Source organism: Carettochelys insculpta, chromosome 24 (genome assembly GCF_033958435.1).
Source record: "Carettochelys insculpta isolate YL-2023 chromosome 24, ASM3395843v1, whole genome shotgun sequence".
Taxonomy (NCBI): Eukaryota; Metazoa; Chordata; order Testudines; family Carettochelyidae; genus Carettochelys; species Carettochelys insculpta.
Window position 1 is genome coordinate 6,614,330 of NC_134160.1, and position 23,940 is coordinate 6,638,269.

Here is a 23,940-nt window from a genome sequence, read left to right on the forward strand (position 1 = left end):
AATAATTTATTAGGTGAGCTTTCGTGGGACAGACCTGCTTCTTCAAACCACAGCCATACCAGAACTGTGTGAAATCAACCTATCAGGGGTTGACACCTATACTCAGTCTTGCAAGGAATAAGGGAGGTTGACAGGTGAGTTTCTCCTCTTGACCTCCCTCAGTGAGGATGGCCAGGTAAGTCGATCGTAGATAAATTGGTTACAGCTATGCAATTTCAGTGAGAGGAATTGCATATCTATGTCCGACTTTAAGGTCTCATGTAGACCTGATTTCAGATGTGAAATCAGCATGTAATCATTGCTTCCTCTGGGAGTGGGTGGCCTTAGGAGGGGCCAGGATTTGCAGGAAATCCATCATTGTGGAGTCATGATGCAGTCCTGCGAGTACACTGATATTTATGTCCAGGTTGCCACTAATACCACAGTAGTTCAGGTGGAATGAATTCTGTTGCAGGGGTTAGTAGTTAGGCCACACACCTTTTGGTGGAAAGGGGGAAAAATGGAAGGGGATAAATACAACACTTTATCTAAAATGTTATTGAAGGGTAAGGGTAAAAAGGCAAGCCAAGGGCCCAGACTAGGAGCAATTAGAAAATCTAGTTTAAATATTATAGTGGAGAGCTAAGGTTTGAAGAAGTTGAAGAGGAGGAACAGTGCAGGGGGGAGTCTGAGCCCTGCTGCGGGAGGAGAAGGGGACCCAGAATACACAATCAGTATCCACATTTCCAGTACAGAATCTTTTTCATGTATTTGTTAAACCAGCGCTCAGCAAGTTTTCTCACCTCGTAGCACACTTCAGCACTAATTTCACAGCATGCCCAAAATATATAACCCAATCCCTTTCCCCAGAACCAGGCCCTCTAGCACCCTGCTCTAGAATAGAACCCAAAAGTCCTGGCGCTCAGCCCCCTGCTCGACTAGACTCTACCTCACTGGGATAGAAACCAAGAGTCCTGGCTCACAGCTGCCTGCTCTAACCACTAGGCTGCACTCCCCCCTGCTCCTTGGGGAGATAGAACCTGGGACTCCTGGCTCCTACCTCCCTCCACTAGACTCCCACCCTGGCACACAGGTTGCGGAGCACTGTGTTAAACAAGACACTCAGCATTATACAAACCACAGAATACACACCCTAAGAACTGACCATGTGAATGAAGTAGATCCAGGAAACAGATATGTAGAAAATCTGTATCCTCATCTAATCTGCAAAAATGGTCCACTGATATCTGCAGATTTGCAGGCCTCTACAAACAAGCACAGGGAAGCTCAGAGGAGACGGGGGCTAGTTTCCGGAGGGTGAGGTTTAAAATCTTTCTCGCTGTTTCTAGATGTTGGCAAAAGTCATTGGTATTTGGGCAGACTATTATGAGTCTCTATGAAAGGTTGCATTGTAAAGAGCAATCAAGCAGCCTACACAGTTAAGAAAAATACATCTGCACAATAACCTATGTATAGATTACCTGTTTGTTACGTAGCCTGGTAACACAAAAAATGCGCTTTCTGCTTTCTTGCAAGGTTTGTAGCCGGCCTCTCAGTTTTAACCCAGGAATATTGCAAGCTGCAGGCTGACAGGATGTATTGCTAGCCACCACAATGTATCATGTCAAAAATCAGCCAACTAATAGCTCTGACAGGATGCATAACAGCTCCTTTGGAGGCTTCAGGATGCATCAACAGGAGATGAATGGAATCTTGAGAGAGCAGAGCATGATTCAAGCAATCCTTCTGGCTCACATACACAACACTCCCACTGCAGCTATTTTGGCAGCCTGCTTTGACATTCCCCTTCCCTGAAATGTTTTGTGTCTGTCTGGAACTGTTTGTGTTCCTCATGCAGAGGTGGATGCATGATGAGAGTTGTAAGTTTGTCTGGGATTAAACTGTTTCCAGTAGATATTTATAGGGCTTTCATTACCACAGTGTCTGAACATTAGCTTTGGATACACTTAGTTGTACTACTGACAGAAATACACAATGCAAGTAAACTTTGCTGTGCTCGGTGTGGGCTTTTTACACTTGAAAGGCAGAAATTTTCTTCTCATGGCGTATCTTACATTTACTTATTTCATGAATACTGTGTAATAAAACTGCATCATACAACTAAAGACCCACTATCATTTTATTTTCCCATTGAAACAAGGACAGCCAGGAATTTGACACAGAGCACTTCCTAGGAATGAATGACCAACAAAGGGTTAATGGTTCTGGTCCCGCCTAGGCCACCAGTTTGCCTGTAATACTCAGAAAGTGTACCCTTTATTAGCTTTGTCGTCATTCATGAACAATAGGACTCTGCTTTGCTTTCAGGATATCATCGAGTGGCAGGAGTTGTGTTCAAAGCACTGGTGTCCTACCAGGCTGCCTGCAATAAAAAGGGAAAAAACAATCATGAAACCGGAAGTAATCTCTCCCTCCTAATTTCCTTGCACTGACTTTGTTGTTCTATGTAACTTACCTCTCTTGTGAAGATTGTGTACAGTCCTGTAAGGTGAGGTGTGCAACTTAAAATGTTTTCGCTTACCGTTTTTGAGATGGTCTCAGAGGGGTAGCTGTCCTGTGAGTCTGTCACTTCCCAAAAAATAAGCAGTCCTGCAGCACCTTAAAAACTAACCAATTTATTTATGAGGTCATGAGCCTTTATGGGTAAGACCCACTTCTTGAATCTGAAGAAGGGGGTCTTACCCACAAAAGCTCATGACCTCATAAATAAATTTTAGTCTTTAAGGTGCTGCAGGACTGCTTGTTTCTAGGAAATCAAGATGTCTGGTCACCCTAAGTAACTGAGATGTAATTTTTATAGTGGAGGTGCCATGAGCCATTGAACCAAACAGTAAATCCTGTATATAATGAAAAACATTTCCAGTCACAGTACCCGCCACCCACCCTTGTTCCAGCACCTATGGGTGCAGACCTGCCCACAATCTTTCAAGAATTCAGGAGGTGCTCTGATATCTCACAGATTGGCAGAAGATTAGACAGATGGAACACCCAGTTTGCTTTAACCATTAGACTACGCTCCTGTCCACGACCTCAGCAGCAGAACCCCCGGTCTTTCAGCTGTAAGCTCTCAGTCCCCAGCTTCATCCAAGAGACTCTTCCCTCACTTCCATTGTAATGCTGGAACTGCGGGGCTGATATTTCAATAACTGACCCGCCCTGGCTGGAATGCGAGAGGCGGTTTTTCAAGGGATGCTGGAAATGTGCCAGGTTCCCCCGGGATGGTGCTGAGCAGCCAGTTTAGTGGAAAAGGACAATAAAAAGACAGCCCCTAATCAAAGGAAGCATCTCAATGGAGACACCCCCCCCCCCCCCGGCAACACACACCAGGGGCCAGCGCGCCGGGGAAGCAGAGGGACGAGTGGGCTGGTGGGGGTGGGTGACACCCCGTCCCGAGCCAGGCCCTGCATCCTGCGGTGGATGAGTCCCCCCTCCGCTCCCCTCTGATCAGACTCCGTCCCAATGGGGCGTTTCTCTCCCCAGCCGGCTCCCGGGCTGCAGCTGCCTCGGGAACCCTTCCCCAGCCGCGCGGAGATTAACCCCCTAATCTTAGCCCGCCCCTGCTGTCCCCCCCCAACCCCAGCCCTCCTCTGGCGCACGCCCCGCCCCTTCCTCAGACCCCCCCCCAGGCTCAGCCCCTGCTGGCCAAGGCCGCTGCCCTGTCCCCCCCCGCCCGCCCGCCGCCGCGGTCCCCGGGCAGCGGGCCGGGATGGGCGGTTCGGGCCGGGCCGGGCCCCGCTCCGGTGCGCCGGGCGCGGGCTGAGGCGCGCCGGCCCCGGGCTGAGCGCGCTCGGGGAGGCGGGGAGAGGGGCCGGGGCAGAGTCGCTCCACACCCCAGCGCGCTCCGCAGGCCCCGCCCGTCCGTCCAGGAGAAACTTTCCCGGCGGCTCCCTTGGCGCGGCGGGGCCCCGGAGCAGGCGAGTCCCGCGGGGGAGGGGAGGGGAGCCCAGCCCCGGGCCGGCGCAGGTGAGGGGCCTGGGCGCGGGGGTTCCAGCGTGGGGCGCAGGAGGCTGGCCCCGGGGGCGCGTCCCCCCACCCCGGATGGGGAGCTCGCCCCGCTCGGGGGCTCCCGCGGCCGGAGCGTAGCCCAGGCGAGCTCTCCCCGCCGGGAAGCCGGGCTTCCTCCGAGCCACCCTCCCCTGGCCGGAGATGGCCGGGAGGCGCTCGCAGGCTGCACCTGCGGCGGCGGAGGACACGTGGATCCCCGCGGCAGGGCAGGAGAAGGGGGGCGGGCCTGCCGCCGAGGGGCCCCCGAAGAAGAAGAAGCCCAAGTCTGGCCTGCGCCGGGCTTTCGGCTGGCTGCGGGGCAGGAGGAAGAAGAAGAAGAGCAGCGGCCCCAGCGCCCAGCATGGGGCGCCCCCAGCGGAGGGGGAGGCGCCGGCGCCCTCCAAGGGGAAGAAGCGAGAGGAGCGAGCCAAGAAGGGCAGAGGTAGGGCAGGGGCTGCGGCGGGGGGACGGGCTCTTTGCTGGCTGGGTCCCTTCTCCCTCCCTCGCGTGCCACTGAGGCTTTCCGCCCCGCTGCGCTGCTTGGTGGGCAGCCTTGAGGAGCCCCGTCGGGGGACTAGCCGCCCCTCGCCTGTGCGCTTGTTATGGCTACTGCAGCAGGCCCGTTCCAGTTCCCTGTACCCGCCAGTGGCAGGCGCCCTCCTAATCTCTGTCCTTCCCTAAGGGAGGTTGCTGGGCCACTGGCTGTGTTCTTTCTCCGCTGAGTCAGAAGGTCACAGAGACTGGAAGAAACCTGGAACAAATCCAGCTATTTCCTCCTCCTCTTCCTCAGCCTGGCGGGGCCTGAGCTGCTCCAGGTGCGGCCTCTGGCTGGCGGCCTGCTGCCAACATCCCCAGCCAGGCTGAGCCACTGGCCTTGGTAACGTGTTTGCAGTTCTGGCTCATGACTTCAGGCTGGTGGTCAGGGCTCCAGCAGGTCTTCCAGGCCAGGCTATGAGCTCACAGCTGGAAATGGCAAAGGCTTAGGAGATCAACAGCTCTATCCTTTGGCTCACTGAAGGGTACAGGTCTTCACCGAGGGGGCACAGCTACTGAACCCCTGCTGTTCTCATTCCCTCCACTGTTCCTGCGTGTGATGTTCCGCGGTGCCATGCTACCAGGGACCCAGCCCTTCACCCCACTTACATTCCCTCTTGCAGCCCTCCTGGCAGAATAATGCTGTTTGCTGGAGTCTTTTGCACGGGGGCTTTCTCCGTTTGCATATGGCCCAGTATACAAGTAGCAGGGGTGGGAGTGCTGCTTGTTGTCCCGTCTAGCCTGGTGAGTTCTGACTTGTGCCTGTGCTGGGATGTGGTGTCAGGGGCTCTACATTTGTCAGTGCCTCTGTTAGAACATCAGTCTCTTCTGCCTGCCCTTTTGGGAAAGGGGATAGAGATTCCTGTGATAATCCACCCAGAGGAGTGCCCCAGACTATCACTCATTGCCCAATATTACCATCCTGGCTCCCTTGCTCAGCATTCATTACTTTAAATTGCAGGTATCCTAATGTGGGAAATTGCTGGTTTTATCAACATTCAGTTGCTCTTTTATTGGTCCCTTATTACTTTGGAAAGCACATTGAGACCTGTGATGAGAGGCTTGGAATAGCAAGTTGCACTTAGAGATCCCTGAAGGATGGCTGAGTTTTCACTTAGAAGTCTCATAAAATGCAAGGAGCACATCCTGTTAGACATGACTGCCTGCAGCTTTCCCCTAGCACTAGGTGACCAGATACCACAGTAATGGGCAAAACAAAAGAACCTGAATAGACTAGTCCAGCCGGTGTGATATTCCTCAGTGAGTTGTAGGGATGCCCCATCAATGCCCCGACTCCATTCTTAATCTTCAAAACAGGGCCTGTACAGCCCATCATTTTCACAGTCAGGATTAGAACATAGGAGACCTTGGCTTTCATTCTATTAAGTATGGACAGGTTGAACCTCTCCAATCTGGAACTCTCTTGTCTAGCAAACTCTGTCATCCAGCATGATTTTAGTTAGCCGGATGATCACTTATCCTGGATGTGACCAAGTTTCCTGCGGTCCCATAAAGTTTGTTTCCAGCCACCAGTCCTGGCTCTCAGTGTTCTGTACTGTTGTTTAACTGCAATTTATGTCTTCTAAGAGCCTGGTAAGCAAGGAAAATGTTAGTAATGTAGTAGACAATATGGACCTCCCATCGTCCAGAACATTCCCTCATCCAGCATGGGTCAGGTCCTGAGGGTGCTGAAAGAGAGAGGTTAAGCCAGTACCCATCTTAGAAACATTTGGCAATATGTAGTCAGTATCATCTAGGATTCCAGCATTATGCTGTCTTCAAACATAGCTAACGAGCCCTTTGATAAGCATAAACTGGATATGTGCTCCCAGCTCACTCAAACTTCCTTAAATGCCCCACTTCCCGAGACCCACAGGCCTTGCTCTGCTCTGCTGTGTCCCTCTTGCATGGGATGTGTGTGTGTGTGTTGTTGAGCAGGGACCGCCTGCGTAAAGCTCCTCACCAGGTTTCCTTAATGCAACTATTTCTTGGTGTGACGGGGAGAGGTGCGGAGTGGTGGAAAGAGCACACGTGAAACGATTGCAGTTTGCGCGCCTGATGAAATCAGTCTCTTCTAATAACATGCTCGCGTCCAAAATACGGAACATTGACAGGACTGCACCCTGTTTAACCCTTTCTGCCCCAGTTGCTTGTCCATTTGTGTTCCAGCGGTGTGAAATTTCCATGGACTAAGCCTTTGCTGCAAGCAAGGAAATCCAGCTCCATTACTGATTTGTTATTTTACCTCAGGCAAGGCATGGTCTGTGTTACAGTGGTGTGATCTGCAGTAAAATGAGGATGGAAACCCTTCCCTAGATCACTACCGAGGCTGTGAAGATTCTTCGGTTGACATTTGGGCTACGCTTTGAAGATGGAAAAAGTGACAGCTATTGAAGTGCTAAGTTATTGATTAGTTTCTTATGCACTGGAGTCAGGTAACCTGACTGAAACACTGACCTGCCTTTTGCGGATGACAAAGGCTGCCTCATCATTAGTACAGTGTGCCTGAGCCTGTCAATTTTCCAGTTCTTAGGCATGAGGCTGCAGGCCAGAGCTGCTGGAGGAGCAGTCTAGTCTGTTTAGGTAGGTCTGGGTTGGCCCATGGGGCTCTGGCTGTACAAGCTGCTGATCTTGACATACTTCTCTGGTTTTGTGAGGTGCTTCAGAACATAAGAACATACAAATGACCACACTGGGTCAGACCAAGTTTCCATCTCGCTCAGTATCCTATCTTCCAACAGAGGTCAATGCCAGGTGGCCCAGAGGAATGAGCAGACCAGGAAGTCATCAAGTGATCCCTCCCCTGTCGCCCATACCCAGCTTCTGGCAAACAGAGGCCAGGGATACCGTTCCTACCCATCTGGCTAAGAGCCATTGATGGACCTATCCCGCATGAATGTATCCAGCTCTTTTTTGAACCCCGTTAAAGTCTTGGTCTTCACAACATCCTCTGGCCAGGAGTTCCACAGGTTGACTGTGTATTGCATCAAGAAATTTTTCCTTTTGTTGATTTTAAACCGACCTATTACTTTCATTTTGTGACCCCTAGTTCTTATGTTGTGGGAACAAGTAAATAACTTTTCCTTACTTACTTTCTCCACACCACTCATCACTTAATACACCTCTATCATATCCCTCCCTTACTTTCCTCTTTTCTAAGCTGAAAACCCCCAGTCTTTCTAATCTCTCCTCATATGGTAGCCATTCTATATCCCTAATCATTTTTGTTGCCCATTTCTGAACTTTTTCCAATGCCACGATGTATTTTTTGAGAAGAGGTGGCTCCCTATGCTCATGGTGTTCAAGAGGTGGGTGCAGTATGGATTTACACAGCAGGAGTAAGACTCTGTCTTATTCTCTCTCTCTTTTTTAATGATGCCTAACGCTATATTTGCTTTTTTGTGTGCGACTGCACATTGAGTGGATGTTTTCAGAGAATTATCCACAATGACTCCAAAAATCTCTTTTTTGAGTGACAAGCAGCAGAGGGGTAATCATGTTAGTCTGTATGTGCAAAAGCAATGAGAAGTCCTGTGGCAACTCATAGACTAATAGATTGTTGGAGCGTAAGCTTTTGTGGGCAAAGATGAAGCACGTCTGCCCACAAAAGCTTGTGTGCCAAAAAATCTGTTAATCTGTAAGGTGCCACAGGTCTTCTTGTTGTTCTGTCTTGAGTGGCAATAGCTAATTTAGTCCCCATCATTTTGTACATATCTTTGATTATGTTTTCCAATGTGCAATACTTTACAGCATTAAAATCCATCTACCAATTTGTTACTCAGTCACCTCGTTTGAAAGATCAGCAGGGAATCCTGTGCCACAGAGATGCAGTTGCAGGGTTATGGGTCTCTTCACCCTCTCACTTCCTTGCACATTATGAATCCTTAGATTAGGTAAATGGTTGGGTGGCTGGGGTGAATTGGGAAGTATTGCCTCTGCTCCTCTGTTCATACTGGAATAAGAGGCCTTCTCCCCAGTGGAAGGGGTGGAGATGTATGTTAGAAGCCAGCAGGGGTGCACAGGGTCTGAGAAGCGAGCAGATCATTGCAGTGAAATCAAGGGAGGGCATGGGTCAAGTTTAGGTCAGGATCCAATCCCCCTGAGCTTTGATCTCTGTGTGTTCACGATTTGGGTGTAAATTAGAGCCTGGATGGTTGAGCATTGAAATAATGGAAACTTAAACATGCAGGAATTCCATACTGGAGAGCTCAGTGATCCATCTAGTCAAATATCTTGTCTCTGACAGACCAGTACCAGCTGACCTGCAGCAGAGAGAGGTGAAATTAATCTGTCAGGAGGCATGTCTAGGGTCACCTGCCCTTAGGGAAACTTTCTTCCTTCCCCCCACAGTCAGAGGGTGCCTTGTGCCTCGAAGAAAAGGAGTATTCGATCTCTTCCAAAAGTTTTTAAGAATCCTCTTTTGTATCCTTGGAGGTTCTAATTATCAATAAACAAGTCCGAACTTTAAAAATAGAACAAAAAGCTCTTGGCTGCCATGATCCCTCATTGCAAGGAGCTCACAAGCTAACTGTGCTGCAAGAAAAGGCATTTCCTTCTGCTGGTTTGAAACTTGCAACCTTGTGTCTTTGTCAACATGGCTTGAAATACCTTTTTCCCATGTCCTCTGATGGCTGCTTTTTTATTGCATTATTGGCTGAGGCCTTGTGCTGTCCAAGATGCTCCCTGTCTGTACAGAGCTATTGCCCCTACTGTTACTTTTGAACAGCAAAATCTTCTGTACAGCTGCTTGGTCAAGTTCCTCTCTTCTCTTTATTAAAAGAAATAAATCCAGTCACTGTAATCTTTGTTGGCACCTGGGGCATGGAAGGGGACCGTCAGTCTAGTTAACCCATTAGGGTTACCACAGTATTAGGAATACAGTCTAATCAAAGGGACTCCATCACCATGCTTTTGTCTGACAATAATTTACCTACTGCTGTTACAAATAACATGTGAGATTACTGGAAATGAGATGAGCCAATAATATTTCTCATTTATTCAGTTAGTCCATCTCATCTAGTCAGTCTGTCTAAGGTATTTATATGGCCTCATTACTGTGGTGTTTGAGCATTTCAGAGGCTTTGATACAGTAAACGCTTTCATATCCGGCTGCCTCGGGACTGGGAGGTTGCCCGATATTCAAATATTCTGCATGATAGAGAGCTGTACCTAGCAACACATGACACTAAAGAAAACCAAGATTAGATATTAAGAAACAAACAAATGTATGCAGAGTACTCTATTTACCAACAACAGTATTATACACTGTAAACTTGTACTGTATTTGCTGCATTTATTTGTATTTACTTTCACTATACTGTACTTACAGAAAATGTAACAAATTGACTTATGGTTAAAATGCCAGTTATTTGAAAGTTCTGGATAATAGAATGCCAGATATGAAAGAGTTTACTGTATATTTACCTGCACAACACAGGTATGTGGTAGGACAGTGTTGTTATCCTGTTTTGAAACAGGGAGCTGAGGCATGGAGAAATTAAGTGAGAAGATATTTATGATGAAGCAACAATTTGCTCTCAATTGTCAGGCTAGCGTCCGAACCACTGAACCCTGAGCATTTGAATGAACTGCGGTCGTAGTCAGATTCACTGTTTCCTGCAGGTAGTCAGTTTCTCCAGGAGTGGTGATGGATTTTTCACTTGGGAGAGGAAAGAAGAAAAGCATTAAGAAAAATTGTGGTTGCAAATGCACCCCAATAGTTAACCTCTCCCATTTTAACCTTTGGCACGGATGTGAAAGTTCGTGTGTTCCTACACTTCATTTTGGGAAGTCCACCGGAATAGAGCGTAACTGAGGAACGATAAGACTGAAGGAGTTGATGTTACAAACATTTTAAATAACTAGACTCTCACCTGCACCCAGGACTCCTGGCTCCCAGCCCACTGCTCTAACCGCTTGACTATGCTCTCACCTCCCTCCCTGGGGAGGGTGGAGCCCAAGGGAGAGTGGGGATAGGACCTGGCCTGGAGGGACAGAGCCCAAGTGAGGGGGCGATGCTGGAGCCTGGGACCTCCTGGTTTCCAGCTCAATACTCTAACCACTAGGCTATGCTCCCACCCCCTTCCTGGGGGAGGGCGGAAGCCAAGGAGTGGGGTGGGGCTAGGGCACAGCCTGAGTGGGACAGAACCCAAGTGGGCAGGCGGGGCTCCAACCTGGGACATGCCTAACCCAAGCATCATGCCTCCCAGCCGCCCTTCACTCTAACCACTAGATCCCATGCCCCTCCTGGTGCTGGGTTTGTTTGAAGGACCTTGTGCTGAGGTCAGCAGTTGGAAGCTGTGAGCATTCTTAATGAGGCTTTAAAGCCTAACTCATTGTTCGCTGATCAAACCCAAACCAGTGGGCAGGGCTATAAGGAAGACTGGCCGCGCGACCAGGGAGCTGATCTAACGGGGAGTTTGGTGTGGGAGTTTGCAAGGGGGTTAGGTGCATTTGGCATTCATTAAAACCTCTTTTAAATCAAATTAACACAAAAATCACCCGATTTAAAGAAAAATCCCATCAATAACCTAATCTGTAGGAGGAAATGCAGTCAGAAACCCAGCAGTAGTGTGGGGGTTTTCCTGTTTGTTGCATCCAACGTGGCATGTGTGACTACCTGCCTTATGGACAGGCGGCATATGTGTGCATTCAAAGCGAGGAGCTCCTGGCCTTCAGAGACTGTGTGTATGGGCTTTGGAGGCCAGGGTGGCTGAATTGGAGGGGCTAAAGGAGGTGGAGAGGTACGTAGATGAGGCTTTCTGGGACACTGAAGAACTGTCCCACCTCCATTCAGATGGCCCCTGTGTCGATGAGGAGGGTGAAGGGCTCAGGGAAGGAGACCCTCCTTCTGGGTGATGTCGTGGCATCCTCTTGCACTGAGGATTCCCTTGCAGTGGAGGGAACGCCAGTCATTGGGAAAAGGCAGGTGTTAGTATTGGGGGATTCAATCATTAGAAGCATAGACAGCTGGGTTTGGGATGAGCAGGGGAATCATATGATGACTTGCCTGCCTGGTGCAAAGTTTGCGGATCTCTCAAGACATCTAGACGGACTTATGTGTAGTGCTGGGGTGTAGCCGGTGGTTATGGTCCATGTAGATGCTGATGACATAGGGAAAGGTGGGAAATAGGTTCTGGAGGCCAAATTTAGCCTGCTAGGAAAGAGGTTGAGATCCAGGACCTCTATGGTAGCATTCTCTGAAATGCTTCCAGTTCCACATGCATGGCTGGATAGGCAGGCAGAACTTCAGAGTCTTGATGTGTGGTTGAGATGATGGTGTAGGGAGGAAGGGTTTAGATTCCTTAGGAACTGGGGAACCTTTTGGGGAAGGTGGATCTTATACTGTTACCTACCAGCTCTGTGTTTTTGGGGAACCAGAGCCTGAGCACCAGTCAGCCCTCTGCTCTTGGGGAGCCAGGGAGTAATCCTCATGGAAAACAATCCCCTTCCCGCAGGCCTCTTTTGGAACCAAAAGACAAAACACTGAAATTGTCAGGGGTAAATGCACCTAAATCCCACCAACAAGGGTGATTGGGTTGAGAAAACACCTCTAGGATCATCTGCACTGATGATAGAACAGAGAAACATCTCCATCAGCATACGGAGTAGAGAACAGCTTTTCCAAATCAGGAACTGCACTGAACTGTGGGATACCAGAAGCAGAGGAGCACTGCCTGATGGGAAAACTGCTCCAGATGCTAATGAACCCAGGCCTGCTCACACCCAAATTAGTCATTATCAGACCAGTTCTAGTAATGGAGCCTATTGATATCCAAAATATGAGACTGCCTAGGTGCCTTGTGAGCTCCTTCAAGGAACATCACCCATACTAGGCATGATCAGTCTCTAGTGTGTTGCCTCTGTTCATCCATAATCGAATCCAGTGTTCTTCTTGAACTAATGTCCTATCCCTACGAAAACACCTACCCTTGCTCAAGAAACTGCTCTGATGTCTGGATGTAAACTCTATCTCTGTTCCATTGAGACTTCATCATCTCCTGCCTGATCGTGCTGGGAGCTTGCTTGTCTCCTGCCCTCTGGACCACTGGCCATCATCACCATCTGGGAACTGCCAATCAGTGCAAGCCCAAGAGTGGTGAGATCTGTCTCTCTCTAGGCATAAACAACAAGAAGTCGTGTGGCACCTATAGACTAATAGATGTTTTGGAGCATAAGCTTTCATTGACACAGACCTGCTTCGTCAGATGCGTGAGTGCGGGTTCCAGAGGAGGGCCTAAATGTATAGGCTCATGAATAAATGAGCATACCCCAGAGTGACAGGCAAATTGGTAACACTACAGGAAGGATAGATTCCACCTAAACCAAAATGGAACCAGACTGCAGGCACTTAACATTAAAAAGGCCATAGAGCAGTTTTAAAACTAACCATAATAGAGGCCCAACTTAGTTCTCTGAGGTGGTCAATAAGCATGTGGACAAGGGGGTTCCAGTGAATATAATGTACTTAGGTTTCCAGAAAGCCTATGGTAAGGTCCCTCACCAAAGGCTCTTAAGTAAAATATGTTGTCATGGGGTAAGAGAGAAGGGCTTCTCATGTACTGAAAACTGGTTAAAAGGCAGGAAACAAAGGTTAGGAATAAATGGTTAGTTTTCAGAATGGAGAGTGGTAACTCGTGGTGTTCCCCAAGGGTCTGTCTTGGGACCAATCCTATTCAACTTATTTATAAATGATCTTGAAAAAGGGCTAGACAGTGAGGTGGCAATGTTTTCTGGTGATACTAAACTGTAATACTTAAGGACAAAGTGAACTATGAAGAGTTTCAAAAAGATCTCACAAAACTAAGCGATTGGGCAAAAAAGTGGCAAATGAATTTTAATGCTGATAAATGTAAAGTAATGCACATTGGAAAAATAATGCCAACTATACATTCAAAATGATAAGGTAGCTATAACCACTCGAGAGAGATCTTGGAGTCTTTGTGCATAGTTCTCTAGAAACATCCACTCAGTGTGCTGCAGCAGTCAAAAAAGCAAACAGAGTGCTCGGTATCATTAAAAAAAGGACAGAGAATAGGATAGAGACTATCTTTTTGCCTGTATATAAATCTGTGGTACACCCGCATCCTGAATATTGTGTACAGATGTGATCACCTGATCTCCAAAAGACACATTGGGATTGGAAAAGGTTCAGAGAAAGGCAACAAAAAAGATCAGGGGTTTGGAACAGTTGCCGTATGAAGAGAGATTAGAAAAAAGGTGACTAAGGGGGGATATGATAGAGGTCTATAAAGCCGTGACTGGTGTGGAAACAGTGAATAAGGAAAAGTTATTTCCTTGTTCCCATAACAGAAGGACTAGGGGGTCACCAAATGAAATGAACGGGGAGCAGGTTTACAACTAACCAAAGGAAGTTTTTCTTCACACAGGCCTGTGGAACTCCCGGCCAGAGGAGGTTGTGAAGACCAGGACTTTAGCAGGGTTGAGAAAAGAACGAGAGAAGTTAATGGAGGTCAGGTCCATCAGTGGATCTTAGCCAGGGTGGGTCGGAATCCTGTCCCAGCCTCTGTTTGTCAGAGGTTGGCAATAGATGTTAGGAGAGGGATTGCTTCATGATTACCTGTTCTGTTCACTCCCTCTGGGGCACCACGTATTGGCCTCCATCTGAGGTTGGTCTGACCCAGTATGGCCATTCTTTAGTTCTTATATGTGATCCCAGGAGTCCTAGCTCCCAGCCCCCTGCTATAACCACTAGATTAGACTCCTACCCTCCTTCCAGGGCTGGGATAGAACCCAGGAGTCTTGGCTTCCAGCCCCTCCCTCCACTCTAGCCACTGGAGCAGTGCCCAGCAACCTTTATCACCTTGTGGCACACTTCAGCACTCATTACTTTCACCACACATCCAATATGTAAAGCTCAATCTCCTCCCACATCCCCAGAGCCAGGCATCCCCAGCCCCCCTCGCTCTAACTCAGTGCCTTCCCCCTCCTCGAGAACCAGGCACCCCCAGCTCCCCAGTATAACCCAATCTCTTACCCCTCCCCCAGAGCAAGGCACCCCTAGGTTCCCCCGGCCCCACACACTCTAACTCCATGCCTATGATTCACCAGAGCTGCCGGTACCCCAGAGCTGCCGCTGCCACCATGCGCTTCTCCCACCGAGCAGTGGAGTGCATGCACGGAGCAGTGAATGGCACTCCCAGCGTGCAGCTCAGAGGCACATTCAGCTCCGCTTTGCGGCACACCAGTGTGCCAGGACACACCTTGCTGCGGAGCACTGTTCTAGAGGTTCGGAGTTGTGCAGTAATAAGTGAGGTGTTCCAGCCATATGGACATTCCTGCAAGCTGCCTCTGAGTCTCAGGGGAATTGTTTCCATGCATTTGGCAATGAACTTGTTAATCTGCAGAGAGCGCAGAGTGGCATTTCAGAAAATCTGAACAACAGGAATCTACTGGCTGGTCTAAGCTGGAAACTGTAAGCTTCTCCGCTAAACAAAGAGAGGTGTGTCTGCCAGCCACAGCCATTCCACCTGGAAACCACTGGAGACAACTCTTGCAAATAACGTTCCATAAGATCCGATAAAACTATTTTGCTGGCGTCGGATTTCTCTTCATAAGGAAGGTTTTATTTCATAAGACAATATGATCATTGATTTTAACTCCAGCACGTGGAAGAACAGAAACCTTTGAAAGGTGAAGAGCTGAGCAAAGTGTCGACCTGCCAAACTAGAGTTTAAGCTGTGGGGTTTTGTGTGTCTGCTGCTACAGGTGATGAGCACCTGATGAATGCCTCAGCCGGATCAGGGAACCAAACTCATGCCGCTGGCGTGCGCACTGGTGCTGTTGCTAGTCATAGCAAGGTGCACACACAAACTGGGGGGTCTGGACCTGGGCTTTGCAGGATGGGACTAAAAACCCTTCTATGGGGTATTTTTTTTTCCCCTTCTGTTGAAGGTTTGGGATCTTAAACATTTCTGTGTTACCTTTTTTCCCCCTCTGAGTTCCATTTCCCCTTTAAGAGCTCATCCTAGTAGCCCAGGCTCTATGTCTGTTCACTGGAGTGTCGGTGGGGTTAGAAAATCCTAGAGCTGACTTATCTGCTCCAAGAGAGATGGAGCCCAGCATTGTAGGACAGCGTTGGGCAGCCTCGGCCAGTCAGTGGACCGTTTGCGTGTGTAGCCTACGTACCTGCTGCGTGTGGTTCACTGTCCCATGTAGTGGCACCTCGACCACTTGCAGCGAGGAAGGCTGAGTCCTCCTCTCCAGCCTCAGCTGAGAGCCGGCAGGGTTTTAGCTCAAAGCGTAGAGGCGCACGTGCTCTGCTGCAGTGATCCCAGGTTCAAATCCACCTCTTGGCAATTACACATGGCCCTTTGTCATCCCAGTGAGCCACAAGATTATCGTCACCAAGAGTGTCTTCCAGGAGAGGCTGGTTTTGCCAATGGCACTTGCAAACCTAGCTTTTGCAGGGTGTACTGCTTGAACCGTAGCAGGGCACTCTCAGCCAATGTTGCGTGCGGTCTGCATGCACCACACTTCACCTGCCCTGGCTTTACAGGTGTGTCACTTTAATAATACGGGCAGGGAAAAACCTACGCAGATGGAAACCACTGGAATTTGGGAGCCCTGTGCATAGGCAGTAGTGAACAAAATGTCTTGTGGGCCACACATAGGACCCTGAAGGGCTGCAGATCACCAGCCACCACTGTAGGACTTTGGCTCGTTGGGGCAAAAGCTAGGCAACAGTGACTGTGGCGTTTGCAACCACTCTCAGCAGTGTTAGGAGGAGAGAGTGACAGGTTGAGGCAGGGGCGAGCAAACTTCATACCTTGGGCTGCAGTTTTCATCCCTGCAAATAGCTGGTTCCCCCCTGCTCCCCCAGCCTGTCTAATGTATCCCAAACTGGAGGAAATTTCGGTTAGGTTCACATGAAAAAAAAAAACAACCCAAACAAACCCTTTCAGCATGTGTAGGAAGATAAGTCTGTAGGATGTAAGAATTGTATTAATCAGTCTATAAATGCGAATGCACAGACACAAAAACAGTAACAGATTTCAACATTTTGAATGAGCTGGATGAGCCTGAGACCCAGCAGCAGATCATGTTGTGTCCCCCTTATGAAATTTCATGCCCCATGAGGGGTGGCCCACTTCCCACTTTGCTCACCCCTGGGTTCGGGGCTGCTGCTGAAACCTCAAATGGCGTGCGATGCAGTGTTACGATGCAGAGCAGCAGCTGGGGGGAACTTAAGATGTTTTGTTTCGCCGCAGAACAGGTTTGACCTAGGCTCCGTGGGCCAAGCTCTCCCATTCCGATGGGTGGGGAACAGCAGTGGGGTGAAGAGGGCAGCTCAATTTCCATGAGCTCTTCAGTCTTTTGGCTCTCGCCCAGAGGGCTCTGTTGGTGCTGGGTCTGTGATGTGGATACTTACAGGAACTGGAGTGAGACCATCAACTCATTTCATATAGGCCACTAAATTGCCACCACTGGGGAGCTACTGGTAGCTAGGGACCCAAGCTGGGTTTGGACTGGTCACTGACCATGTTCCCTCTAATTTTTTCCATCCATGGATGGAATAAATTTTGTTTTGTGCGCTAAGGCATGTGCCGATGTGCACCACCCAAAGGAAGACATCCTGCTGACTGTGGGTGCTTTGCTAATCAGCTGGGCAACACGTGAATCTCTCCTGGGCAGCCATCCAAGCGCTCAGCTTACAGGGAACACCGGTCACCGAGTGGTGAAAGGCTCGACATCTCACCACGAACCCCCTGAACCATCTGGTCTCCCTTGATGACTATCAAGAATGTTTCTTCCGGAGCACGTGCTAGAGGCAGCAAGGCCCCTGGCATTGTGCCCCCATCCTTGGTGGTCTTACTGTCATTTGGGTTTATAGCAATGTGATTGTGTCTCCTTGGTGGTAATGACGTATTGGGAGTCTCTGATACTTCCAGGCAGCTGGAGTACGGTATGTTCTGAGGGGACTCTTGAGTGTAGTGTGGTAAAATTCGAGTCCGGAAGGCAGAGCTGTACAGGGCCGGTTGCAGCTGCAGGTAGCGTGCACAGGTGTCCGTGCTGGGGCTTTGCAACGGAGCCTGTGACTGGGTCTGCTCCTTCTAGCGCAAACAGTAAGCTGTTGAGAAATGAGCTGCTCTCAGTGGAATAGGTGGTGGGGCTTCTCACTGATCTATATTGTAATTAAGAGCAACACGCTTGCCCTTGACATAGAAGGGGCCATAGAGGCAGCAAGGTCTGAAACTAGCGAGGTCAGCAGCTCCCTGGGCTGAGCAGATTGTCTCTGTAGCTGGGCCAGCCTAGAAGGGCCACAGTTCTTAATCCCAGCAAATACAGGCTCAGTCCAGCTGTGAGGCCTCACGGGGATTTCTGTGCCTCAGAGCTTTATCTGCTTGTGCTGAGCCTTGTGGCCATGCCCGTATCATTGTGATCAGAGGCAGTGAAGTATAGCGCTGTGTAGAGAGGCTGGGTCAAGCGTTCATGGGGGAGCACATGTTCCCGGCCTGGGCACTGAAGGGTGTCTGTACTGGGGATGGGCTGGGGGCGGGGGGCAGGTTCAGGCTCTATCCAGACTGGTCAGTCCCTTTTGTGGCAAGAGAGGAGCAAACCTGTCATGTGGAAAATCTGTGGCATGCAGTGTCCTTTTGGCCCTCTGCTGTAGCGTTCCCCCCCTGCGTTGGGCAGAGGAGGGGAGAGTTTCCTTCCTTCTGCCACCATCCAGCCACTGCCTTGAGACCCTTCTTTTCCCAGGGTTAGAGCCTGCCAGGGAGAAGCAAACGCTGGGGCAGCCCTCTCCATCCTTTCCTCACGGAGACTCAAGAATGCAGTAATGGCCGTGTGACTCAGGCGTGAATGGCCCCTCCCTCGCTGGTGTGATTTTTGCCGTCTGGGCAAAAACACAGCTCCAAGGCACAGGCCCACAAGCTTGTCTCTCTAGTGACACTGTCCCAGTTGTTTTGTAAACTAGGGTGCAGGGAGCAGTGGGGATCACGCAGGCTGAGCCATCCTCTCACATGCTCTCCACAATCCCCATGGTCTCCATGGCAGAGCTCCGCTGGCGCATTGGGTGCAGCTGCTGTTAGTTACTTGTAGAAGAGCAGCACCTAGAGTTGTCAGGACCCCCTTGTATTAGGTGCTGTACTTCGTCTATGCCAGTAAGACAGGCTAGGTGTGAGGGACGGGGGAGGAGTTATCCCCACTCACTTACAGAGTAGAGCAGGGGTCAGCAGCCTTACCAAGGCGGAGTGCCAGAAATTGACCTTTTGGTCTCTATGTTCTGTCGGAGTAACAGTGATACTTTTTAAAGTCACTAATAGTCCCCTTTGTGAGGGGAATTAGGAAGAGTCTTTCAGTCACAAGCTCATCCCACCAAATACTGTTTATTTGTTTACAAGGAAGCCTGTTTCATGGCAATCCCTGCAGGGTGTGTGTTTGCTGTTTATGCACAAGCATGTTCTCTCCCCAAGCCATGTAGCAGGAGTCACAAACACAGTGGCTTGTCCCTGGTGTGGCACGGTTGGGACCTGATAGGTCCCGAACAAGAGAAGTTGCCAGCAGCTGCACCCAAAGCATCCAGGGCTTCTGCCCTAGGCAGCAGCTCCAGCCTCACCTCCTACTCTCCTGGGACTCCGGGCTCCCTGGGGTGCCATGGAACTCCAACCCCACTCACCTGGAGCTGGCACAAGGCTCCATGTTGCAGAGGGGCCAGCTGTGCCCCCAGCAGGGCTGAGCTCACGAGGTGCGCACTGCTGAAAAATCAGCTCCTGTGCCACAGGTTGTCTGGCGACTTTCCTAGGGTCACATCAAGTAGTGGCGGCAGGGTTGGGAGGTGAACATGCAGCTTCTGATTCCTAATCCTCTGCCTTGGCTGATTCAGAGGAGGGGCCGTGCTGAGCCAGCTATGTGATGACTTACCTAAATGTTGCCTTAAGGGAGTGCATCCCATGTGCTCATCTCTGACCAGCTGACCCCTCCCTGCCCTGGTACCGTCTGTTTTTTGAATTAAAAAAGGAAAGAGGAGAGGGGGAGAAAATTACACTTCAGCCAGCTCGGCTGCTTTTCTGGGCGCATGCCCTTCACCGTCTCAGGGCTTCTCTGCACCATGGGTGCAGCAGGGTAACTCTTGATTCGGTTTACTTAAACCAGTGCAGCTTTGCACAAGGACATTCTTGCGCTATCACCCGGGTTCCTGCTGGTTTAAATTGTGCCTCAGGATGGCAGGCGCCAGGCTGACAGTGATGGAAGTGTCTGGAGTGACATCGATTTAATCTGTGTCAAATCCTACCTCGAGCTATATTGCTGCAGCTTCACGTCAGGAGCGTGCTCTGGAGGGCATATGGCTTGTATGTGGGTTCTCGTAGCTGGCAGACTTGTTTGCCTGTTTTGGGTCCTTATATGGCCCCCAGCTCCATCGAATCTGAGTGTTACACGACCTTTAATGGATCATCTCAGACCCCTTTGCACCCATTATGCAGATGGAGAACTGAAGCACAGAAAGACTGAGTGACTTGCTTTCTAGGACTCTTCTACTGTTACCCTCACCTCACTCTGCTACTGCTGCTTCTGTTGGAAGGGGTGTGTGTGTAACAGATATATCAGTGTTTCTCACCTTCTTTTTTTTTTTTTTTGTTAAGAAAGTAGCCCTTTAAAAAAATTATAAGTACCCCCAGTAACTACAGTTTTCAGACACACAATTTCTTTTTCTACCATTGCAACACGTTTTTTTTAAAAAAACTTGAGCACAATTGGTTGGTGAGAAGAAATTGCCGAGAGGCAACAAACTTGCCGTGGTACTTATGATTGTGCAAAAAGGAGAAATAAAAAAATCAGATGAACATAAAATACATCCAATTTTTTATTCATAAAAAAGGTGGAGAAACACTGAGTTAATAGACCCTCTGGAGAGCTCTGAGTACCCCCCGGTGTACACGTACTTCTGGTTGAGAACCACTGAGATATATGATCACCTGAGCTGGGAGCTAATGGCTGGGGAGGGAACGGTCCCAGATATAACGTAAGCCACAAGGCCAAGTCGCTGACTCCTAAAGCCAACCCTGGCCGTCACCCACTTTATATCTCACGCCGTGACAGAGCCCTGTAACCAGCCTGATGGGCTGAGCAGAGAGAGAGAGAGAGAGAGAGGGCAGCAGAGCTGCAGGAGCCGAGAGAGGGAGGGAGAGTGAGGGCAGCTGAGCCCAGGATTCTCCTGGAGGCCCCTCCTCTGTGTCAGCAGTGATTGGCTCCAGGGCGCTGGGCGAGCGCAGCCTGGGGGAGGCTCGGCTGTCGCTGGAGGGATGGGAACCAGAGCTGAGTGCCATCTATCTGGAGCTGGAAGCAGGCCAAGCTGAAGCCTGTTTGGTGCAGCCATGTAGCACCCCGCGCTTCCTCCACCCAGCCGAGGGAGAGGCACAGAGCTGCCCGCACACGCTGGCGCCATGGGCAACATGCACCACAAGAGGAAACCCCCGAAGGCCAGGTCCTTCTGGCACTTTGGCCAGGCAGGGAACCTGAAGACAGGTAGGAGCCTGAGGCGGGAGCCAGCCAAGGTGTGGGTGGGTGGAGAGGAGGGGAGGAGAGGAGGCATAGAGGGTACAATTCCCTGGGTGGCAACTCCAGCAGGGCTGGTACGGCTCACACACAGTGCAACAGGATTCTGCCTTCCTGAGCCACAGCCTGTTGCTGGCAGGGTGTGTGCCCAGGCACTGGGGCTGGCATGTTAGCACCTAGTAGGGACTGTACCTGTAAAGTTTGTGCCCAGGCCCTTGTACCTGGGGTTGGACTTCTGTGGATAGGAGCCAGCATATCGGTGCTGTGTGATGTGGGAGCTTTGTGAGCTTCTGCAGAGAGGCCGGAAGGAGCTGGGGCGGGTCTGAGGTGGCTGGAGCTTTGCAGGCTGCTGCAAATTCACCTTAGCTGGGGCCGAGTCTCAGGGCGCTGGTACTGAAACGCTCCTAATCTGCTTTGGGACTGGGGAAGCTCTCATGGTACTCGCACTCAGCAGCCAGGGCTTTTCAGCATTGTCAGAGCAATGAATGTCCTTCCAGTGAGTTACCGATTTGTTTTGCTTTTGTCCCGGTGGTTGGTTAGGGTGGGCAGCAGGAAGCCAGAGCTCCTGGGTTGTAGTCCCACCTTGCTGCGTGGTCTTGAGCAAATTTGTGCACGTCTCTCTTTGCCTCAGTGTCACTGTCTTGTAAAACTGCACCAGGTTAATGATTGTCTGCAAAGTGTTTTGAGAGACTTTATATGAAAGTGGCTTGCTGTGAATAGGCTGTTTACATGCCCAGGATTCTTACCTGGACTTTTCATTCCTCCCTGGTTGACTGTAATTCCCATATGTGCTCTCTGGATGTCTCTGTCTAACCTACACCATGCGGAGCCGGGAGGGCAAGGAGTGGATTTTCCTTTGACCTACACTTTCCCGCCTTCTTCCATGCTGGGAAGACAGTGAAACGCTGAACAATACCCAGTTGTTGTCTGCTGGCTCCTGGAGGGGTACAAATTCCATGGCTTTTCCTGCTCTGGTTCTGTGGATTCAGAGTGTGAAAACTATTAAGATCTTTAGAGACAGGGATGGGGTGGTGAATGGGCCACCTCCCTCCTTATAGAACTGGGGCATCAGGGGAGACAGGGGATGTGATTCCTGGCCACTTGAAGATGTGTCTCAGAGGTGCCAGGCTGGCTGGGGCACTCCTCCCCATCAGTTCTCAGTGTCTGAACTGGAGCAATCTGGAAATCTATGAAGTTAAAGTTCTTATGATAGTTTTGTCCTGGTTCAAACACAGAAACTGGCCCAGGCTTTAGGTTTTGCTATGTTTGCAGTTGTTCTCTCAGGCTGTGTGTGTGTTGGGGGTGGGGGTATGCGTAATGGGAGATCAGTCTGCACTTGAGTTGGGGTCTAGGCTGGAAAGAAGGAGGTTTCTAGCCAGCAGAGCAGGGAGGTTCTGGAGCAATCTCCCCATGGGAGTTGTGAGGACTGGGGGGTGAACAGCTGAACTAGTTTTAATGAAGAGCATGGCCAGGTGTGACCGGGATGACGGTGGAGTTGCTTGAGGTAGAATGAGACTGGGCTTGATGGGGTGGGTGATCTGTACCAGTCTTATGGTCCTGGGTTTGACAAAAGCCCCCCAGAAGTGGGGCACTCCCATGTAAGGGGCCAAAGTGGGCTTAGTCAGGAAGCCTGGCTCCTTGTGCTGCTTTTGACCCTGTCTCGCTGCATAAAACTTCTTTCCCCGTCTCTGCACAGCGCCAGGAGATCTCTGCGTAGAGAAGTGTTGGAGAGTTGGGCTTTAATCCCCGCCGCCCCCACCCCCGTCTCTAATGCTCGCCAAAACCGGGAGGCTTCTAGCTGAAGACCATCTGGCCCAAACTGACTTGTGAGCACAGACAAACTGAGCTGCTACCTTTCCAGGCCAGTCATATCCTGGACAATAATATCCAGTGCCTGCAGCCTCAGCCTCCTGGAGGCCAGTGAGTGAGACCTGGTTTGGCAGGAACTTCTGGGAGCTGCCCTGAATCCCAAGTTCTGGACTTAGAGCAGAGGACAGCGATCCCAGGCACAGGCGCCGATTTTCATTGTCACGCGAGGCAGAGCTCAGTCTTGTGCCTCTTCCCTGTCAAAGCCAGGCCGCCTGTGAGTTAACAAAAGACCAGCTAATGCTCCCCACCACCACCGGAACAGTAAAACTCTGCATCTTAAGGTATTTATGAATGAAGCTGTTGCAAGCAGGACTATTAGTGACTTGAAAAAGTACCCCTGGCACTCAGACTGTTCAAAAGGTCGGATGTTGGCACTCTACCTCGGAAAGGTTGCTGCTTGGGCCATCTTAAAACAAGTTGGGTTAAAATATCAGAACGATGATTCTCGGGACCAGACCTGTGCAGGGTGAGGAGGAGATAAGGGGCAGAGGGGGATCTAACAGGTCTTTTCCACCTGTCATTTCTCTGCCTCTCTCGGAGAACTGGCTTCTCCTGTGCCCAGCTTTGGTTGCTCCGAGAGCGCCAGATGTCCCCTGTCCTTTGCCAAAGTCTTTGTAGTCGCACGTTGAGACCCAGCCCCAGTGAAAAGTGTAGCAGAGCCAGCAGTGGGCACTGGCCGCAGATTGCGAAGCTCCAGGCACCTCAGACCCATGTCCGTAAACGCTCTCCAAGCTGTCTCCCAAAAGGAAGTGCGACTCCTATTGGTCAAGGGGGGTGAATTTTCCCAGCCAGGCGTCTTACTCAGCCTGCTCACTCCTCAACGCTTGACTGGTTCAGACAGGGTGAGTGTTTCACTATGGGAGACATGGATGGCCGGGGGCTCCCGCTGATAGGCCCTGCTGTAATCACCCACTGTCCAAGAACACTTGAGCCTCTGCTTCACTCTGTCTTGCCTGTCAGCAGATTGCATAGGTGTGGCTGGAATGGGTTAGCTGAACTGTCTGTAATGTAAACATGCACGGGACTCCGACTCGA

At 50.3% G+C, this 23,940-nt stretch overlaps 1 protein-coding gene across 2 annotated transcripts in view; it reads left to right on the top strand.

Annotated features, from left to right (window-relative positions):
* The first annotated feature begins 3,735 nt into the window (after positions 1–3,735).
* Positions 3,736–23,940, top strand: part of NHSL3 (NHS like 3) — a 58,118-nt gene continuing 37,913 nt past the window's right edge. The window contains exon 1 of one of the 2 annotated variants that reach the window (XM_074976328.1): positions 3,736–4,426. In XM_074976328.1, coding sequence (XP_074832429.1) covers positions 4,147–4,426 — 280 coding nt within the window. In that variant the 5' untranslated portion in view covers positions 3,736–4,146. Of the gene's footprint in view, positions 4,427–20,887; positions 21,007–23,940 lie in introns of those variants that run through there. The other variant, XM_074976331.1, reaches the window with a different exon arrangement.